The sequence below is a fragment of the Hypomesus transpacificus genome, unplaced genomic scaffold, assembly GCF_021917145.1.
Source record: "Hypomesus transpacificus isolate Combined female unplaced genomic scaffold, fHypTra1 scaffold_27, whole genome shotgun sequence".
Taxonomy (NCBI): Eukaryota; Metazoa; Chordata; class Actinopteri; order Osmeriformes; family Osmeridae; genus Hypomesus; species Hypomesus transpacificus.
The window spans coordinates 3,722,114-3,743,549 of NW_025813796.1; the positions used below are offsets into that span (position 1 = coordinate 3,722,114).

General features: G+C 38.6%; 2 protein-coding genes across 10 annotated transcripts in view; both read left to right on the top strand.

The window, feature by feature from the left end:
• The first annotated feature begins 467 nt into the window (after nt 1–467).
• sptlc1 (serine palmitoyltransferase, long chain base subunit 1) lies at nt 468–8,898 on the top strand. Of its 7 annotated transcripts, XM_047014765.1 has the most exons (17): nt 474–573; nt 715–786; nt 1,272–1,379; nt 1,583–1,677; nt 2,824–2,917; nt 3,007–3,079; nt 3,329–3,461; nt 3,532–3,661; nt 3,757–3,846; nt 4,010–4,117; nt 4,239–4,346; nt 4,613–4,709; nt 5,318–5,372; nt 7,019–7,136; nt 7,399–7,472; nt 7,563–7,641; nt 7,799–7,883. In XM_047014765.1, exons 1-16 carry the CDS (start codon nt 520–522, stop codon nt 7,636–7,638), a joined length of 1,485 nt encoding a protein of 494 aa, XP_046870721.1. In that variant the 5' UTR covers nt 474–519; the 3' UTR covers nt 7,639–7,641; nt 7,799–7,883. The 7 variants fall into 7 exon arrangements, with proteins under 7 accessions (XP_046870722.1, XP_046870723.1, XP_046870727.1 ...); XM_047014763.1 differs by lacking the exon at nt 7,563–7,641 and having other exon boundaries at nt 478–573; nt 7,799–8,898; XM_047014764.1 differs by lacking the exon at nt 7,563–7,641 and having other exon boundaries at nt 481–573; nt 4,251–4,346; nt 7,799–8,898.
• Nucleotides 8,899–9,333: 435 nt separating this feature from the next.
• The window catches only part of ror2 (receptor tyrosine kinase-like orphan receptor 2), a 99,952-nt gene continuing 87,849 nt past the window's right edge, over nt 9,334–21,436 (top strand). For 2 of the 3 annotated variants that reach the window (XM_047014760.1, XM_047014761.1), the window contains exon 1: nt 9,334–9,747. In XM_047014760.1, the coding sequence (XP_046870716.1) occupies nt 9,660–9,747 (88 nt within the window). In that variant the 5' untranslated portion in view covers nt 9,334–9,659. The remainder of the gene's footprint in view (nt 9,748–21,436) is intronic. The other variant, XM_047014762.1, reaches the window with a different exon arrangement.

Consider the following 21,436-nt stretch of genomic DNA (forward strand, 5'->3'; position numbering starts at 1 on the left):
CCAAAACCATTATTACTATTCCAGCCTGAAAAACCTAATTCAAAATCAACATTTAACAATCAACTTCAAGAGGCATGGAGAAAGGGATTGTTTGAGATGTAGCCTACTGTACCACGGCTGGACTCGGACAAAAAAATGTCCCTGGCATTTTTGCTCAGACCGGCAAACCACAATCGGTCGGACACCACCCACCAGTACACCAAAAGAGTTAAGAGATGTGATTGGGCCAGCCCAGTGACAGTTTGGAAAATGAACCAATGGGCCGCTGTCCCTGCTTTATTGGCCGGTCGTTGGCCAATTTTAAGTTGATACAAAATACACACATATATATATATATATATTTATATATAAAATATATAATACCGGCCCCAAGTGCGCCGGCCAGATTACCAGTCCAGGCCTGATTACCTAATTTGCCTCACCAGTAGAAGGGCGGCATACGCTGTTCAGCGCCAAAGCATACCGCAAGGATAAATTGAAGAAGAAGTGGGAAACTGACGTTATATCACGTGGTGTAAAATGGCGTCAGGGCAACAGTGGGTGCTAGTGGAAATGGTGCAGGCATTCTACGAGGTAAGTTTGTTTCCATGATTAGCTGTGTTAAATTTGCGGCTTAATCCATTCTGTCAAATAATAATCACAATGAGTGTGTGTCGTCCAAAAGTTTAGTAGTTTAGAAAAGCCAGCTAGCCCGTTTTTATTGTTTTACTGGAGACACGATTGACAGATGGCTGTGGCCAATACTGTCGTACTACGGATGTGCTTTTCCTTTCGAGTCCAATCATGGTGAGAAGTTTTCACTTTTTTTTCTCCTGAGAAACAGGAAGTGAACTGAAATGAATTTAAATTCATTTGACACCACTCTATTTACAGTATTCATTCAAAGTTTAAATACTTTTGGATTACACGCAATTCAGCACGTTTTTAAGTTCTTGCTAAATGACATTGTGCTGTTGTATTACTTTGAAATTGTAGAGTATCTTGTTAGCTTCAGCTCAGTCTTGTTGGCCAGACTGGAAATTCCAAACGGAACGCCCTATTGGACTTTTTGATTGCGTCAACATAGCATAGCCACTAGACGAACTTTTAAAGATTTCCAAATCTCAATAATGCATTTTGGGTGTTCCTTCCATAGTTCCTACACTGTTCAGTGTGTTGTTCCCTCCCCTGTTGTTTTTTCATCCTATCACGTAAATTATGATGGAACCACAACACAAACGTAAATCAGACTTAATAAAAATAAATAAAAGGTTTAATGTTTCTCTTCACAGGCACCTGCGTACCATCTGATCTTGGAAGGGATCCTTATCTTATGGATCATCAGACTCCTGTTTTCCAAAACCTACAAACTTCAGGAACGTTCTGATCTTAATGAGAAGGTAACAGAAAGCAGTACCAAAAAATCTTGGAAAGTCAGGTCTCCATCGAAAATAATTTAGATTGCTTGACAGCTTGCTTAGCCCAATTTAACAATGCAATACTCTCAGAAATACCAAAAGCTCAGTCTGGTTTATTTTGTTAAAGTAATTTGACCTGGAGAAGTTTATAGTCTATTTTTTAATGTGGTGTTTGTCCACCACAGGAAAAAGAGGAATTGATTGAAGAATGGCAACCAGAACCTCTTGTTCCTTCTGTTTCCAAAGACCACCCTTCACTAAATTATGATATTGTAACAGGGTTAGTAAATTATATTTGTATTTTGTATAAAAGTTTTTATAAAAGTAGTATTTTGTGTAAAAGTAGGGTATTTGCTACAAGTACCACTCAGTGGGCTACAAATGTGGGCTACTGATTACCACTATTAACAACATTAGCCAATGCCAAGTTTTTGTGATCTACACCTGGGGCCCGTCCTCCGTACGTCGCATATTACATCCGAGATCAAATGACACATCCAAGATGGCATCATCTTGCTAATCATGATCTGGCTAATTCGGTTCTTCGAACACCCATGTTGTTTATAATTAGTATAGCTGGATTGAGTTATGCGTTGGTCTAAAAGGGGTATGTATCGATAGTAGAAACCTTGATCAGCAACGCTGGTATTGCCTGCTCACATAAGTCTATGGCTGCTCATCGTGGCCTAAAAGAGAACCCCGTTTTTTCCGCAACAGAGCAACAGCTTGCTCTAAGGTTACTCCGAATTTGAAGATTTAATCAGAACGCCAGGGAACATCTCAAAATCATTTGCAGAACATCTGCAAAATCCAAGAAAGAGGGCTGGCAAAAAGTAGCAGACCAAATTAAATGTATAGGCTAGTAGTGACCAAGTTAGATGTTTTATCGCTTATTACAGTAGACTAGGCCTATGTTTTGTATGTTCATACTTTGTTTAGTCTTTAATGTCATATAATGTGGTTTCAACAAATTTATGATGTAAATGACACCCTCACAAAAAAACGATTATCTCTCAAAAAGTATAGGCTAGTACTAGTAGCATATCGCGCTGTGCTTAAGGATCTATCTATCACGCAATGAGCAATTAATTCAGTTTCATGTTGAATTCTGTTAATTATTGTTGCACCTTCTGCCACAGGTTGTTGTCGTAAAAACAGACAAGACATGGCTGTGACAGACCTCCTGTATCACCCCTGCTTATACATTTGCAATCAAATCTTGTTTACATAAAATAAGCCTGCCCCCAAGCAGGTTGAAGCTCTGCAAGTCCAGAATGAGCTTCGAAGAACCAAACAATCCAAGATAATGACAAATCATTATAGTTAGCGACATACGGAGAACGGACCCCTGAGCTCTGTGAGATTAGTCAAATTTTGGTTTTGACTGTGTTGTTTTTAGCTAATGGAAATAATTTATTTTTTTCAGCCCACCAAGCCACAAAATCATTGTCAATGGAAAAGAGTGCATTAACTTTGCCTCATTTAACTTCTTGGGTTTTCTCGAAAATGAGCGGGTGATGGTTGGTAGTATTTTCAGTTAAACTGTATTGTCTTTAAGTTATCATTATGACACAGGCCATTTGTAGTTAACTTATCCAATTTCACTCAGCAAAAGGCCCTTGCATCTCTCAAGAAGTATGGTGTTGGTACTTGTGGCCCAAGAGGATTCTATGGAACCTTTGGTACGTCAACAAACACCACCAAACAACAGAATATGTTTAATTTCATCAGATATACCCCAGTCAATAGTCATAAATGTAAACTGAAATAATACTATAATCTCAGTCCCTGGCAGTGCTCAACCATAAATTGTCCTCTTATTCGGGTTAAACACTTTTTTAGTTAGACAAATGGAAAGTAAAAATACTATTCATAGTTTGTTTTAGATAAAAGTGCAAAGCTTTGTTAAACTGGGTTTTGTGTCAATACAGATGTACATTTGGAACTGGAGGATCGCTTGGCCAAGTTCATGCGAACAGAAGAGGCGATTATCTATTCCTATGGCTTTGCAACAATTGCAAGTGCAATACCTGCATATTCCAAGAGAGGGGATATAGTGTTTGTGTAAGTGCCTTTTTTAGACTAATTTTGGACTTCTTGAATAGATTTCTGATAAGCATGTGTGATTATCCAGGGATGAAGCAGCATGCTTCTCTATACAGAAGGGTCTTCAAGCCTCCCGCAGTTTCATCAAATACTTCAAACACAATGACATGGAGGACCTTGAGCGACTCCTCAAAGAGCAGGAGATTGAGGATCAGAAGGTTTGAAAGCAGCAGCCATTTTGTAATGCCATCTTTGACAGATATCAACATTTTTAAAGCTTCAGAATCAAAACACAGCTTGAATTTTCTTCCAGAACCTTCGGAAAGCTAAAGTAACCAGGAGATTTGTCGTAGTTGAGGGGCTGTACATAAACACAGCAGATGTGTGTCCTCTCCCAGAACTGGTGAGATACAACTAGACTGTATGCTGTGTGATTGGATGTTGTAAAAACTTAAATAAGTTTACCTTATTGGCCTATGTTATGGCACTGGTTGATGATGTATAGGAAATCTGATGCAAAAATGGCTCATAATGGCTTTTAATGCTAATTTGTTCATGTGTACCAGGTGAAGCTGAAATACAAGTACAAAGTACGCATCTTCTTGGAGGAGAGCATGTCATTTGGTGTACTTGGCGAGCATGGACGTGGGGTTACCGAACACTTTGGGGTCAATGTGAGTGTGAAGTTTATTTGACAATTTTTTATTTATATTACAATTATTTATTTGGCAAAGCTTTTAATTATTTGTGTTCATTCAAATTCCATTCTGCTGAAATATCAACTAATGTTTCTAGTTTTTGATTCAGATTGATGATATAGACCTTATCAGTGCAAACATGGAAAACGCGGTGGCCTCCATAGGTGGCTTCTGCTGTGGAAGGTCGTTTGTCATAGACCATCAGGTACAGTCTACTGGATTTGACACGTATTTACCTTCAGGCACAAACATTATAAGACCATTGTTCAATTGCTTATTGGCTACTCCTTTCGGAGAAAATAGACATTCATTCCCTGACGACAGTCCTATCAGACACTCAAATGGTCCATTTATGATTCAAGTTAAGTCAGGAGTTTGACTTCAGTAGGACTGAATAAATAGTGAGTACTTAGTGTTTTTGTCATCAAAGTGTTTGGTTTTATGGAAGCTAAAAGTGTTTGTCTGTTATAGCGTCTGTCAGGTCAGGGATACTGTTTCTCTGCCTCCCTACCCCCGATGCTTGCTGCTGCTGCCATTGAAGCCCTCAACATCATGGAGGAGGACCCGGGTATACGCGCGCACACACACACAGTCTAAATAAGTAAAACATCCCTGTCTCCCCCAAAAAGGTGTGCGCTCATTATTTCCCCCCCCCCCTCGTATTTATATCCAGATTTTTCATAGTAAGCCTGGCATCATCTGTTAAAGAGAACTTATTGACAAGTGTGTTTTTGTAGTTACAATAAATGGCTCCAGGCTTTGCTTAAGTGAATTCGCAGGGCTTTAGGGAGAGTGTGCACACACTTGACAACCTGGACAGCTTCTCTTTGCTGACTACTACCAGAAACGTAACTTAAAAAAAGGCCCCCAGAGGATAACTTTGTTTGTGTGGTTGTGTTTATGCAAGATGCTGTTTACTGTATTAGTGCAAGAATATGTGCAGAAGTGCTTAATATGTCTGATACAATATTGACAAAAGACAATACATATCACACGTGTCTTAAACTGAGAGTAGGGAGTAGGTTTGAGTGCACTTGCCACCATTGAGCATCCCCCAATCTCTCTTGGAAAGTAAAATAATTACCGTCCACCAGTTCGAACTTACCTTGCAAGCTCCCCCTATCTAAGAGTAAGAAATGCTGGAGATGCTGAAGTTCCCTTCCTTCTTTCTTTCAGGTATTTTTTCTGTACTGAGGGAAAAGTGCAAACATGTCCACTCTGCATTGCAGGGGTAAGATACATCTGTCATTATTTGTGTTCCTGTGAAATCGTTTTTTCATTAATTGTGTATCGTTTTATACTGTGACTTTACAATCACACAGACTTGTAATAAACATGTTAACATTTACATTTAGTCATTTAGCAGATGCTCTTATCCAGAGCGACTTACAGTAAGTACAGGGACATTTCCCCCCCGAAGCAAGTAGGGTGAAGTGCCTTGCCCAAGGACACAACGTCATTTGGAACGGCGGGGAATCGATCCGGCAACCTTCTGATTACTAGCCCGACTCCCTCACCGCTCAGCCATCTGACTCCCTGTAACAGTTTACATACACATGCAGTATATTTACAATAATATATTTTCCGTTCAAATATTGACATTCATAAGGGTTGGTTTGGTTAGAAGAGAAATGTCAGTGTGGGCACAATTTTTTCTGAATGCACTGTTGATCCTATTTGATGGTAACATTTTATGAAAAGGCAGGATTATGGAATACTTACAGCCTGACGTTGTTATACTCATAATTCTGGTCAGAATATGAGTCTGATACTGCTCCATTGGGCTGTTATTATGGGGCGTGTTTCAACTGAACCTGGAAAAAAATGCCTCTTCGCTTAATTGGATAGACCTACAACCATTTGTTGAAAACAAATTCAACCCAAGCTCTCTTTGGTGACGTGGTTGATTAGGTTACTGTTGATCATCTGTCCATCATCGTATAAAGCCCGCCCTGACAATTTGATTGGTACGAACAGCTCTTGTTCGGGCATAGTTTTTCCCCAACGGAGCATTGCCAGACCAAACTTCCTGACCAAAATAAATTGTGGCCGGGTGGCACCCAGGCTAGAATACTTATGGAAGGTTTGGAAGGCTTTATTCCCCAAGTAAGTTTGCACAAACAAGGAATTTACTATGGCAGGAAGGTGCATACGGTAAACATATAAGAGTTTTAAATATAAAATGTACAACAGTATCTAAAATAATTCTAACCACTACTATACAACTTCTGTGTTTTACATACAAATTGTCTTTTTGGTTATGTTAAAATTCTGCCTTGTCTGTTTATCGTGCTTACCTCCTGTCTTGCTTCCTCCTGATTGTACATCTCACAAATCACTTATGTTCAATTCCACCCTGCTTAAATGGGCTGTTTACAATTTACAGAGACTCTGTAGAGTCAATGCATGAATGTTTTGTGGATCACTGTACCACAGTGATGTAAGGAGTATTTTAAATCTGAAATGTAAAGCATTTGGAAGTCAGCAGCATTTCTTGGAATTGCAACAAACAGGTCAGGATCCTGTAAGAACTTCTACATGAAAACAATGTTTTAAGCATAGGTTCAGTTCAAATAAATCACTGTAAGTGTTGGGATTCACAGTATGTTCCATGGTTTGGGTTATACGTTGTTTGTTATCATACTGAACTGAATCATGTGTCCCCCATACAATGTCGTTGTAACTGGGGGAAAGGACGATTCTAAGGTCCCTGGTCAGACAGGGAGCCCAGCTGAACACCATACTTTCCTGTATGATTTGGGGCTAGGAGTTGAAACTAGCCAGAGGGCCCAGAAACCCTAGCGTTAAACCCTGTCTCGAATCTTCACCTAAAACCTCATTACTCATGCTAATTCAGTTTCATTTTCTGCATTGCAGAACACCTGGTCTGAAGGTGGTTGGGATGTCTTTCGCCCCTGCACTTCACCTGCAGCTGGAGAGAAGCTCTGGATCCAGAGAGACTGATGTGGAAACTCTCCGCAAAATTGTGGATTATGTAAGGAACTTTTCTTTACAACAAAAAAAATTGCTGTTTGGTTTTAAGTGAAGTGAGTGTTTCCACTGTCCCTCATCAATGTAATTATCTATCCTGAAGTAAGGATGTTCGTACAGTGGAAATGGGAATTAACCTGACTTTCCAGGTGGTTTGTTATGAATCCAGCTCTCGCAAAGTTAAATGGGACTGGCAAGGAACTGGAATTCTATTTTATCTCCTTGAGTTTGTGTGTGTAGGCCTAACTTTCTTTCAAATTTGCCAGTGTTTGGACAGACAGGTGGCACTCACCCTGGCTCGGTACCTAGAGAAAGAAGAGCGATTCCTCCCTCAACCTACGTAAGCGCCAAACGGCATCATATACTCTTATTAGTTTGTTAGTTACGCTTAACCTGAGTACTGTTGATGTCATTCATTTTAAATTCTCAGTTTGCAAGAATTCTCTTCAGTTAAGGAGGTGGTGAATGCATGTTGTCACCTGCCTACGATTTCTGTGAATGTATAAGATGTAAGTTAAGAAAGTTTCTTAACAAATTGCACTGGCTGGACATCTTCTCTAAAAGTAACAGTAATACATTGTAAGCCAAACTAGAACACTTTAAATTAATCCAGCTGCTATGCAATGCCACCACCGCACATGTTTTGACAACTTATTGTCTCCACAGCATTCGTGTGGTGGTAACTATCGAGCAGACAGAAGATGAGATTGAGAAAGCTGCATCCTGTATCGGAGAAGCAGCTCTGGCATTACTCAAATGATTCCTTGTTCCGACTGCAACTGAACCTGGATTTCTTAACCGTCTAACACTCACAGGATCCACCTGTTGGCTTGCCAGAGTATAAGGGGAGAGGGAGCGTCCATTGACGCAAGACAAGGTTTTCTCATCCAAAAACTAAAGGCATGAACAGTGGATGACCATGTGACATGAGGAGCTATGTCAATACCTAATACTTTATCTTTCCTTCTTGCAGCTACTTTTGGTTGATTTGATCTTTGCCTTACCTTTTGTTCTTGTGTTTTTTGTACTGTATCCCAGATATGTTTAATTTTCTTATTAGATCTGTGAATGTACAATATGGACCTTATTTTGAGTTTGGGAATATTTTACTTTGAATTATGGTTAGGTCTTAAACAACTATAAATATAAATTCTGTTTTAGAATTCTGTATCCAAATGACTACATTTCCTATGTTGTTTTCAAAAAGCTTGTGTTAATGTGAACAAGATTTCCTGTTTTGACCAAAGGCAGCCCTTGAATATTCCTGCTCCATGCTTCTAACTGAAATATTTTTCTTACTGTCTTTTGGCTACTACTGAATTTTCTTTTCCAAGGGGTCACAAATGTTTTATAATTAAAATAATTTAATTTACATAAGTTAGACTAGGCCATTTTTTATAACTTTGTTAAATGTTGTTCATAAATAATCGATTTTAAATAGATTTGCTTGCAATATAACTGCCATTGTAGAATCACGGGATTGTTACTCAATTTTCAAGTCTTGCGCAAAATGTGGTGATTACATAAATGTTATGCTTGCAGATTTTTCTGCTTTAATCAACTTGCACTATTGTAGCCTTATGCACATCAATCTTTATTTCACCCTTAAGCCAGCTTTAAATCCAATATTACTTTGTATAGGCTATTACAAGTTTAAGCCTATTGTACATTGCATACAACATACAAAATGTAGTTTGTCCCTTTGTGTCTCTGCCAACCTAATGAATATTAGTCAAATAAATTGGGGAAAGTGGGTGGTTAACCTATTTAATGATTATGTTTTTTGTGCTAGGGTTGCACACTAACTAGGCACATATTACATGTCATTTTGTCGCTGTAGTTTCCCTAATAACCTTTGTATTCTAAATAGTAGCCTATTTAATACAGCACTGGAAAATAAATGACCACTGCACCTTTTTTCTTCCTTTAAAAAAAAAGTTGAGAAGGTCAATTTTGAGTGAACAACAGAAGGGTACAATTTGGCAGTGGCCTCTTAAATTTGACCATTCTGTTCCTCACTCAAAATGGTCCTTTTTACTTTTTTTAAAAGGAAAGAAAAAGGTGCCATGGCCTTTTTTTCCAGAGCAGTATTATTTAAAAGTTGTGTCACCAACGCTTAAGATTCTACCCCTAGATGGCGTGTCTTTCCCAAGAAATCAGTTATTCTTTTGGAGAGCGATTCAAGATGGTCTACGTCATGTGTTGAGCACGTTCACTTTTCAGCAAGGATACATTGGGTTGCATAGGAAAAGATCGACTCTCGACGCTCTCAGTTTGCCGCAAGGGAAGAAAGTTGCACTTTTTTGGTCTCCCAAATGCAACAGAAAGGTTTTTTTTTTATCGCATACATTCAATTATAAAATTTGAACCCCCTAATGATTTAGGAATGGGGTTTTTTCTCTCGGATCTTTGGTGATTTCAACAACAGAATTTGTCCCTCAACTAGAACCATCTCAAAAGCAGAATTGTAAATCGGATGCCACCCTCAGGTCAAGTTTCATATAACTGACGAGTCCACTCTGGAGCAATGGCAAGGATAATGGCTGATGTGCTTATCCACTCGATGAAAACTTTCATTCTGGCTGTCGTCGTAGCTCAAAGTTGGAGATGCACAGGTTAGTGCCCATGTGATGGAAACTTGAGTGACAAAATAAATTGTAAAAAATAATTTAGTTCACAAGGATGTTGTTAAATTCTTATGAAGAATTTAACAACAAGAATCCCCATGATCTGCACATCATCAAGGGTGCGAGAGAGCCTTAGTTCACCTTGATGTCACAAATGTGATTTCTTGAACTGATGATTCAATTATTTTGCAGTTACTTTTCTCACGTAGCTGGCTGTTAGCTTGCAAGCTTCTTTTTTTTACTTGGGTGCATTCGTCTATTTAAAGGCGTTTTGTAAAATCAATTCAAAATACCCTGTTTTGGGTGTTTATAAATGTAACAGACTGCTTGGTTGCACATACAAAGCTCGTTGTAATAAAACAATGGGAAAGGAAGTCTTAACTATTGAGTAAAATCCAAATAATTGACAGAAATGTATTAGGGTAGACTATATCAAAGTCGAATAACGTTGGTTATGTTAATATTCGAGACTTGGCAGACTTCCTAGTTAATTTACTCTCAGTAGGAGTGAGATGTTGAGATTTCCTGTACTGGTTTCTCAGTTGTGCATTTGGGTGTCAAGTCAGGGGGGATGGGCCCCTGATTAGCGCACTATCACTATATAGTTATGTCGTTTGCTCTAAGGAAAAGCTTCGGACTTCATTTGTAGCTATGGTGGACTACCATGGTAAGTACTGGTTAAGCTAATGTTAATGGTAAACGCAGTCATTGGATTGAAGAGAAAAGTTACGTGACTTTGGAATTGCTTTCAATTTCTGTAGAATTGTAATTATAAATGGGGCTAGTTAATTTTTCTATTCCCTTAAATGTACAATTTCCATAAGATAAAGGACCATGGCCCCTCCCAACTCTATTCAGATAATTGGTAGAACTGTCTCACTAGGGCTTTGGTTATAAATAGAATTGCAAGTTGATGTAGATGGGGCTAGGCTAGGTTTCCCATGGCCTTGGGAGGTGCAAGCAGTGGGTATCCACAGAAGGATCACCTCCTTTTGCTCCTCACCCACCTCCCATCAAAAGGTGTTGGGGGATATCAAACCAGGCCATTGAAATGGTAATTGATTCACTTGCTAATAGTGGCTTGTGAACCTACAGGCCATAGTCTTAGAGCCCAACAAAGGAACATTCCTTGAAGAGGATTTTTTTTATTTATGTGAATGACTGGAGTAAGTCATTGAGTCCCTGAGCTGAGGACTATTCCAATGAACTGGAATGATTATGCATATATTGTCTAAATTCTATCTTTTATCTAGTCTTTCTTGTTAATGCAGTATTTACATTAAAGTATAGGGTTGGCTGCCTTGTGTGCAAGGCATGGCGCAAGCAAGGCAACATCCAGATGAACGTTTGACTTTGTAGCTCCACTATTGACCAGATCTTTTTTTCCTATCCAAAATTAAAAGCAATTCCCAGAGTTTCCCCATTTGTGCCTAGCTTGTTACTCTCTGAAACTTGATATATGATGGATGTGTAGTCATGTTCGGTGTAGAATTAACTGTTGCAAAGAGGTGCCCTTTAATGAGTCCATTTGATTGAGAATAATAAATATCTGTCATAGTAGGGTGGATCCCACCTGTGTTTTGTAATGGATGGTCAACAACAGCAACAGATGGTCACTAGCACACCAGGATACACGGCACACTCATACATATCATAAATTGTTGCAGAGCAGGGGACGTAAGCAAAGGGCAGGGTTGTCTCTTTTAGAAACCTTTACTGCTCCCCACAATCAACCTCACCACAGAGCTGTGAAGTGAAGCAAGAGGTAGGCATTGGACATGGTTGAAGAGTTAGCCAGAGTTCACTCTGTTAATCTTGTGTTAACCAAGGCTATGTGGGAAATCTTCAAAGAAGGCCGGGGTCCAAGCCCAGAGGTTTTTTATCCTTTCACAGGAGCAAAGTGGGAGTTGATCCCCTTAGCTTTTCTAAATATTTAATCCCTCCACATTAGGGGACGTAAAAAGGTTATTAGTGATGCTTGTGGTCGTTGATATGCATTCAAATGGCCAGTGTTTAGATATTAGGTTGTGATGATTTGCTGACAAATGTAGGGGTTGAAGAATCAAGTGTTTCCATATCGCAGTGACCTCCTGAAAGTCAGTTATAAATTGTGTCTGTTCTTTCTTGGAAGTTGGCCTACTTGTCAGCTGGTGATGAGTATAAGGAGAGAACTGAAACTGATACGAGAGTGATGCTTATCATGTATTTTACAGCTATGTAAGAGTTGGGGAGAGGGAAGGAATAGGCTCTAAACTAGAGCTTGTTTCTCCTGCTATTTACTGAATGAATATTACCATATATTACAATGACTGATTGTTTGACTTATAAAACCCATGGAGATGTGCATTAATAATTACATTCAGTACCCACGGCCAATCTGAATCAAGGGCACACAGTGAGCAAACTATCAAAAAAGTCAGTCCTTAAGGCCAATTTATACTTATGTCGCAGACACTTTTGAAAAGGTCGCCGACAGAAATGACGCCCCGGTCGACACTTTTAACCGTCGCTTGGAGGTGTCGCCTACCAGGAGAAATTTCTACTGGCGCTGATGTCGTCACATAGTGAAAAACTAAAATTGTTAAAATACTAAAACTAACTAAAGTTTTAAGCTAACTAAAATAGTTTTTCTGATCGATCACCGAGGCTACAAAGTGTTAACAATGTAAACATAGCTATGAATGTAATGGTAAAATGATTCTGTTTACATCGAGCGAATCTTGAGCACAGGCGACATAAGTATAAATTAATTTATACTTATGTCGCCGACACTTTTGAAATGGTTGCAGACGAAAAAAAAAAGTGTCGCTCAGGCTGCTGCATTTATACTTCGGCAAACAGTCACCTGCTCAAGGTTGCGTGACGTAAACATAATTATTTTACCGTTACATTCATAGCCATGGTTACATTGTTAACGCTTTGTAGCCTAGGTGATCGATCGGAGAAACTGACAAATACAAATTTTCACTGTGACGACATCAGCGCCAGTAGAAATTTCCCCTGGTAGGCGACACTTCCAAGCGACGGTTAAAAGTGTCGACCGTGACGTCATTTCTGTCGGCGACCTTTTCAAAAGTGTCTGCGATAAATTGGGCTTTAGAGTCTGGCCAATAATCCAAACATGGAGAAAGGTCAAATAGACAAGCTTTCTTTCAAACCAGACCAGGCTATATACATTGGCCCGAGGGACCCAGAAAAAGCCATGCTAGTCTACAGAGGTAAACACAAGGCATACCTGAGGTTGTGGGAAAAAAGAGCCTGTGGTGATCTGGAGGCTTGGCTGGATGAGATCACAGCATCACGTCATTAGATAATCTGACACATATGGAGTGCTGAGAGAGAATGAAGGATAGAAGGAGGTGGAGGATAAACATTTTTCTAAATGATAATGATAACTTTCTGCAGGAGCAGGTAATTGATTAAAATACTCTTTTTAAAATGGACATTTGAAAGCTGGGTTTCCTTCAACCAATAGATACATACGTGACCTGTGTTATCATCTCCACATTTGACACACTGGCATTGAATGCAGTCAGCCCCCAGCACTAAGTAGCAAAGAAGCCAAAGGTTCTACATAAATCAAAAGCACCATTGAGTTCCAGTCCTAGGGAAGCACATTTAAAATATGGAGTTATCCCATTAAATAAACATTTCATTTGTTGAATACAAAAGGATCTAAAGGAACATTTTAACTAATGTATAAGTCCAATTCTTAGGGTCAGCTTCTCCATCTTATATGTTCTGTTATGCTAGGTTGCTTGCGTTGTCTTGGGAGACTGGCGTTGGTCTCGGTTGGGTCTGGGATGGAAGGGAGAAAACGGGACAACGCCGGATATTGCTATTAATTTAAAAAACCAAAACTGTTTATGACAACGTAGTTAAGGCGACAGGCGTGTGTTGCTTAGGCAGCCGCCTTAACTGAAAAATGCTGCGGGAAACCCTGAGATTAGATGTTACCCCTGACAGCTTTAAATCTTTGCGTAAGCACATTCAGACTTTATAATCAGGAAAATAGTCTGTGAAATAAACGACACCATCAATGCTACGTTTTAAGTGACAAAGGAAATACAAATGTGGTTGCCTTTTATTGGACAATATCACCCCCCCCCCCCCCCATCCCTAAAGGCAAGTACAAATGTTTTGTTAAATATTAAATCTCCCAATGAAGGCAGTTTAGAATCAGCATGATTTTACCATTCTTAATTTTAAGGATAGAAGGATAAAGAAAAGAGAAGTGAATGTATTACTTTGCTAGTGACATTTTGCCCGTCTATTCTTGCACATTGTGTTATTATAGAAAACCCCAAACTAAGGTTCTGTCATTACGGTTGTTGCTTTAACACAAACTGCTCAGCTCTGGTATTGTCTGTATTTATTTGGGGAGTCTAAAACCCTTGGTCATAATTTTAAATTGATGAGACTATTTCATATGGTTTCTGGCCTCTTGTTCCTTAAAGGGCTATGTTTACCTTGTATTACTTTGTCAGATGTTTTCAACAGAGAAACTTACTGCATTCCATTCAGTGTAAATAACTTTCCTGATCTCTTCTTGGACAAAGCCTCCAGAAATGGAAAAACTCTTAAAGGCATTGTCTTAAATCCATTAACTGCTGGGTTTTTATTTTTTGGTCTGGATCATTTATTCGCATTTGATTGGGTGAAATTATTTTGATTGCATGCCAAACCAAACAGAATTTTTTCTCATGCGAGTTGTGAGCACATCCATACATTTATGGTTCCAGTAAAAAAGAAAGAAATTGATGGTGAAAGGGATGTTTATCAAGAGGATGACGGTAACTTTCAAATTAAGAAAAGGAATGGAAGGGATAGTGCATTAGTTTACAGGTGTGATAATAGTGTAGTTCTACATTAGGCTATGTTTTCTCTTCGAGTGTGTCTGAAGAGCATGTGTTTGTATGCAGTCGTGGCCAAAAGTATTGGCAGTGATATACATTTTGTGTTTGCAAAGTTTGATGGTTCAGAATTTGTGGATACTTTTTTCATGTTTTTATGGAATACTGGAAAACAATAATACACATTTCATAGGTTTTGAAAGAATAGCCATTTTGAAATGGGCAGAATTTGATTAAAGGAATCAATCCTTTTTGATTTTGAAATGTTCTGCAGTAGCTAATAGCTAGATTTAGAGTTTTGGCACTGAATATATTTCCTGTTACTGTATGGATTTAGTATTTGTATAATTTGTCAGCACACAATAGAAGTTTTTTAAATTGCTTATGTGAGATTGCATTTAACCCCTATATGGATGTTGGTATAGCCCTCATTTAAACTATATTCACCCAGGCACATGTAAAAGGCCCATACATTAGGTTTGTTCCGGTAGTGGAATGAGGTTATGGAAAGAAGCCAAGGCTGTAGTTGGTAATAAAGGTGTGTTGAGGGGTTGCTTCCATTAATGTCTGTCACATTCCAGAGCTGCTGATTCTAACAGGCTTCACTATCCCATCTGGAGCACCAGGTGTTCCAAATAAGCCCTACGTTTCATGAACGGTTACCCGGCCTCTCTAATAGACATGAAAGACGTAGCAAGAAGAAGGATGCCTAAAATTAAATGTAATAAAAGAATAAGAGAGCGATAGTGGTAGAGATTTTGCATTCTCAGGTTTCAGGTTCTCAACTTAGTGTGAGGAATTTAAGAATTTAAGATTTTCTGTTCCACAGTTATGTGGTGAGAAACATATTTAGAATTTCCTAGTTTTCAATTGTGTTTTTGATATTATTTTTTAATTTTTGTTTTGTAGAAAAGAAAATGTGTGTAAAAGATGTATGACTATTGTTTTGAATAAACTTCTGTCCTTATAGTGTGTTATTTGTAAGTTTCTGGCTATGCTTTAGCAGTAAATTTAAGTCACTGAAAAGGCTTGGCTGACTGTTTCTGTCTTTGAGAAATTCTGGATCTATGAATATTCAAACATGTCAATATCACAGGCCTTGTGCCTCGCTCACCACTGCTGCTTGTGCTAGTTTGAATGCTGAAAAAGCATTGTACCTCAGATGTCATTGAAGTGCCTTACATGTAAGAACACCAGAAAACAGTTGACTGGTCCTATGCCATCTGGTAACCTGAAGCATGATGCAAACCTGATGCAATGAGCTTGCGAAGCAACATATTGCCCTGAGCATATAGTTTAAAACACTGTCAATAAATATCTCTCATCATTCAAATCATTAGTGACAAAATGGCTTATTATTATTGGCTTATTAAGTAATTTGATTTTATAAATGAAACAAAGGAAAAAATTATTTCCCATATATTACTGACATATTTTTGTCCCTTACATTTAATGTCATCAATTTTGCCGTACTGTGAGCATAGTCAGCATACTTTCAATAAGTGCCTTAGCCCAGCTCTATATGGACCAAAAAAAATAGCATTTGAGCATGCCCAGTGCCAGTACATGCATTCCAACCATTTCAGCAGCATAGTGGAATTTTTGGTCAATGTTGGAAGGAAGCTCCAAAGTCAGGTTTACATCCATATCCAAAAACTGCACACTGCACCCTGTTTGCTGTCAAACCTTTCTAACCCTGCTAATGCAAACTCTGTACTGATCAATCTGCTCTTGAATGCTGGATCCTTTGGGTTTCTTTGCCTGGATTTGAATGTGGTTTTCGAATTTATGACATACCCAATCTAGTTTGCCCAGGAAATGTTTGAATCTCAGATTGTAGGGAAGAGCACAGACATCTCCCATTTCAGTAGAGGAATGAGAAAACACCTCTATTATGAAGAACTTTGCACTGATCTATCAAAGTATTGTCAAGGTCAGCCATTTTAGAGGACAAGAAGAAACAAAAGAAAAATAGTCATTTAAAAAGACCAAACTATCTATTTACTGCATGTTCTGAAGTCTTGCAGATACCTGACAAGAATGTGTCTCGGTTCTAAATCAGATTCCTTGCAGTTGAATAATGATTTTCACTGCTCATCTATTATGGATGGTTTTTATCCTGTAGAACTTTAACATCTGGCTGACCACGGTCTGTTTAATTTGAGGTTTAGATTAGTTTGGGCCTGTGATAAACCATTAAGCAGTGTTCTTAAATCTGTTCCCAATCTACCTCGTAAACAGTCACAGGACATTGTCTCATCTTTGATAAAGCATTCTTCCCCAAGTATGTAATCTTGTTTAATTTCCACTGCTGTTTTTTGTATTCATGTTCCTCCTTGTCTTGCGTCCTACCTAACTGAGTTAAAATAAATGGGCCTGGTTCTAAACCAGGCATGTATTTAAAAGTTTCTGCTCTGCTCCCTTTTGATCCAGCAGTGAAGGGAGTTAATTTAATGTTTCCAAAAATGTTAAAGTAATTGTAGCAGTTTTGACAGGTAAAAGACGGGGAGTATTTTATAACATTGAGTTTAGAAGCATCTTAGGGCTAGTGTTAGAATGAACCCAAATGAGCTGATGCCGTTCAAGAATGCCCTACCTCCTCTTATTTGTTTCTGGTGGTTTTTTTTTACTTTACAGATATGTTCGGAACAGCTTGTTGTGAATGTTTGGAAACGCCATTTGCGAACCATTAACTTTAACAAGCTGTTAGATGGAAAAGGAAGTTGTCTCTGCCTAATCACACAGATACTTTGTTAAACATAGATTAGTAATGGAGACTACAATGGGATAGCTTGGAATTAATATTTAGAGCTGCTATTTCAAACCTAAAACGTAAGTGCATACTATGTGGCTGAAAGAGAATACACATCACATTTCTACTCTCCTGACTGTCATGGTAAAGACAAGGGAAAGGACAAATGTAGTTTGTAGTGTTTTATAGTGTTCTGCACTCAGTTTTAACTAGCCCTAACCAATTTTCCTCAAAATTGACCAAACTGTCAAAAACTCCCTTTAGTGTACACTAGCTTATTAGTTAACCAATAATATGTGAATGCATGTTTGCACAATTTATTATTGTTGTGTTTTAGCCTTCAAATCACAGGAGCTTCAAAGGATGCTGACTCAATTTTACGAGATACAAATTGTTGTTTTAACCCAGCCACTGGGATGGAGTTACCCCTCTAAACTACCTTGACAATGAAGGTGCAAATCCTGATTCTAGTGGGAGGAATGTCTAATTCCATAATATGGGGTAACGTTCCATTTGTATGCAAACACAATCTTGTTGCAAGATATGCTGATACTGCCAACAAAATGACAGTGCAAACTTGTTCTATGCTTGTTTTGGTGCTAGATTATTTAAGTGATTGAAAGTGATGTATTGTTGTGTCTGCTGTTCAGGTACTGACAAGTTGTAGATCGTTTTTCAATTGATAATTATCTGAGAAGCACGTAACATAAATCACAGGATGTAGTCATAATACATGTCTTTCTGAAACAGAATATGACCTGTTGTAGTAGTACTTTGGAATCTTGGTTAAACAATTATTATCTAGATAAAATCTAGATTTAAGTGGATTTTAACAGTAAATATGTAGAAATAGGATAAACAAATTTTGCTTTTATCACTGATAAATAGGCAAGTAGGATCAGGAAGGGAAGTAAAGGGGCATCTGCATCTAATTATTTTTGGCTGCAATCCCTGGTTCATGTTATGAGTATGGGGAGCAGCCTGCTTGTTTCTGATGTGATGTTTACAGCTCCACCCACACCCACTCCTGAACAATTAGAAGCACTGCTCCATCAATAGAAAGTGACCAAGAAGAAATACCTTACAACCATTTTCTGTCAGATTCACACACTTTTATACCTATAGCAAACATCACATTTTGTACTTTGTCATTTTATTAGATAAAATGACAAAGTGGAGCCCCTCTAACTATCAGATACAGATGACATGGCGCCTTATGATAGGCCATAACGTTTGTAGAGGGCATGGTATTTTTGGATTGAGGCCAAATTTCTCTAACCTAAAGTAATTTTTACTGGCCAGAAGCTGTTGATTACATGTTTGCTACAGCTTTGTCTTAATAGCCATGAAGCCATGTCCTCCGGGAAAGAAACAACATCCTCTGTTGATTTGTTTCTCTAACTACGCAAGGTTTCTTTTAAAGGGGTCATTGATTGTGAAACCAATTTTACCTTGGCATAGTTGAATAACGACAGTTCAGTGGGTAAAAAAGACATACAGTGAACCTCAAAGTCCATTGATACCTCTTTCCTATCTAAATCTCACAACTTGAAACTGCAGCTGTAAAACGATCGGTTTTCAAAAAGCGGAATTTGTGACGTCACAAATTCCGCATCACCTTTGTCACGCCCCAGCATTTACATACAGACCAGCCCGCTGGTGTTCTGGCCCAGGATCTTAGTCCAGCTGCGCACTGCTCTGTGTACCTCCACTCGAACAACAAAGGAGAAAGTTTGAAAGTTTTAAAGTATATTGTAAATGGACCATCGTAAATGCAGTGTTCCAGGCTGTACAGGGAATGCTGACACTTTTCATAGTCTTCCCTAGGAACCAGACACTCGACGGGCATGGCTGATGTTTTTCTATGAGAAGATCCCTGTGAAGTTCGACACTCATTTATTCATTCTCAAAGCATTTCACCAAAGACTTTGCTTAGACTGTTGCTCTTGTTAGTTAGTGGTAGCTGATTTAAACTGTTGTATTATATTTAATCCTATTTTTATTGCTTTCCTACAGGTACACTTGCACTTAGAGATTCATGTTGTGTAATTGTAATTTGCTTAACTACATGCTCTTATGGTTTCTTCCCTTTAGCACTTATTTTTGGTTGTTCACAATGTGTCCTTCTGTTTTTGGCTACCTGCAATGCTTTGGGGCTATCTTGTTGTTATTATCAGTGACCTATGCACTTTGTAAAGCTCTCTCTTGGAAGTCGCTTTGGATAAAAGCGTCTGCTAAATGAATAAATGTAAATGTAAAGACAATTTTGAATGAAAACCTTGGACAATTTAAAGTAGGATTTGCTAAGCCGCTGTTACTGAAAAGAGGTGCTGTTCCAATCATATGCTCATCACAAACGCAAGCTGTAAGTATGATTTTGTCGCTAACAGTTACCCTATTAGCAATGCTAACACCTCCTGTATCTAGCTTAGGTAGAATGCTAAATGCGTTTCTAAACACTTCAACATAGCTACCTTACTTAGCGAATGGCTCTAGCTAGACTAACTGTATTCGGCATTAGAAGGGAAGCTTCTGAAAAAATTGCCAGAAAACGAATAGCAGTCTAGCCTATTGCTAACACCTGTTTAGATTAGTCTATCTATGTGAAAGAACTGGAGAAAGGCAGGTGCTAGATACAGGATATGTTAGCATTGCTAATAACTGTTACCGACACAATCATACTACAGCTGGCGGTTGTGATGAACATAAGGTCGGAACACATCTATTTTCAGCAACAGCTTCATAGCAAATCCTGCTTTTCATCGTCCCAGGTTTTCAAAACCGTCCTCGGTGAAATGGTCAGCGCAAATGTGTCGAGGGTCGAACTGCACAGGGATCTTCTACGCTACGGTATAGACAAAATCAACCATGCCCGTTGAGTCAGCGTTAGCTAGACTCTAGCTCATCTGCTTTTTATTAACGCTGATTTGCAAGGAATGCAAGAACAGCTAGATAGCGAAAACAACTAGACTGTAGACATGTAAACTAGTTTAGCTTGCTAACGCAAGAGCATCGGTAGAATGTGTGATGATTTAGCCTAGTTTATTGGCAATGGGGATAACGTTATTTCATGTTCCTGACTGTGTTTCATTCAAATAAATAACCTGGGATAATACCGGGAACATTTCACTGGATATATCAGGGGGCATAGAACAGCACCCGGGACAATTTTAGCCCAACCAATGTTACATACCCTATTCGGAGACCTTAAGGAACAATGTGAAATACCAATACAAACCAGTCAATTTAATGATGTAATATGGTTTTTTAAAGTTTGCAGACAAGTTGGCGACAATCAAAAACATTTAGTGAGAATGAACTTACTGAATTATTTGATCTTCTAACAAGTTATGCACATATTGACTAATAGATACCAAAGAAGTGGTAATCCACTTTTTTTGCTATTTATTGACATCTGAGTAGCCGTTTTTTTGATCATCATAACCAGAATTCTACAGACTGGCTTTATGGCCCTCTGGGACAATAAATTTATTGTTAACATTGATGGCCTACCTCTTATGGAATCATCTCGGTGCTTAATACTAAAGCGTGTATTAGTATTCACAGAGGGTGGGATTCGCAGGACAGGGGATAAGAGTAAGTGTTTTTCCAGTGTCAGTAACTCTAAATCCCTCTCTATACATACAACCAGGTGTTAACTGGGAGCTACACTTCACACAAGGTAAATGGGGCTTCACTTTAAGGAGGAACCCCCCAAAGGAGCTCCAGTATTGGAACAGGTTTTAAAATGTTTTTGGCCACTGACAAGACTATAGTAAAAGTATAATTTGGCATAAGTCTTAGCTGTGGATTCTCTTCCTTTTCCTAAGTCCCTCTTTGAACGTATTTTTCAGTTTTTTCTCATAAGTATCATGTCATATCTATCTAACAATGCCATGAACCTGTGTGCTTGTGTGTGTGTGTGTGTGGTTTTATAATGACATTTTAGGGCAGCGAGCGAGTTACCCACGATTATCTTTAGAACCAGGCAATATGCACAGGGCAGTCAAGGTACAAGCAGAGATCGGTAAAAAAAATCTGTAACAGACAGGCAGGATGCTGTGAAAGTTTG

Bases quoted from the DNA above. Each gene is read 5' to 3' on its own strand.
- sptlc1 (XM_047014763.1), top strand. From the start codon at position 520: ATGGCGTCAGGGCAACAGTGGGTGCTAGTGGAAATGGTGCAGGCATTC. The intron at 1,380-1,582 runs GTAACAGAAAGC...TGTCCACCACAG, and splicing joins GTTCTGATCTTAATGAGAAG to GAAAAAGAGGAATTGATTGA. The intron at 2,918-3,006 runs GTTGGTAGTATT...AATTTCACTCAG, and splicing joins TCGAAAATGAGCGGGTGATG to CAAAAGGCCCTTGCATCTCT.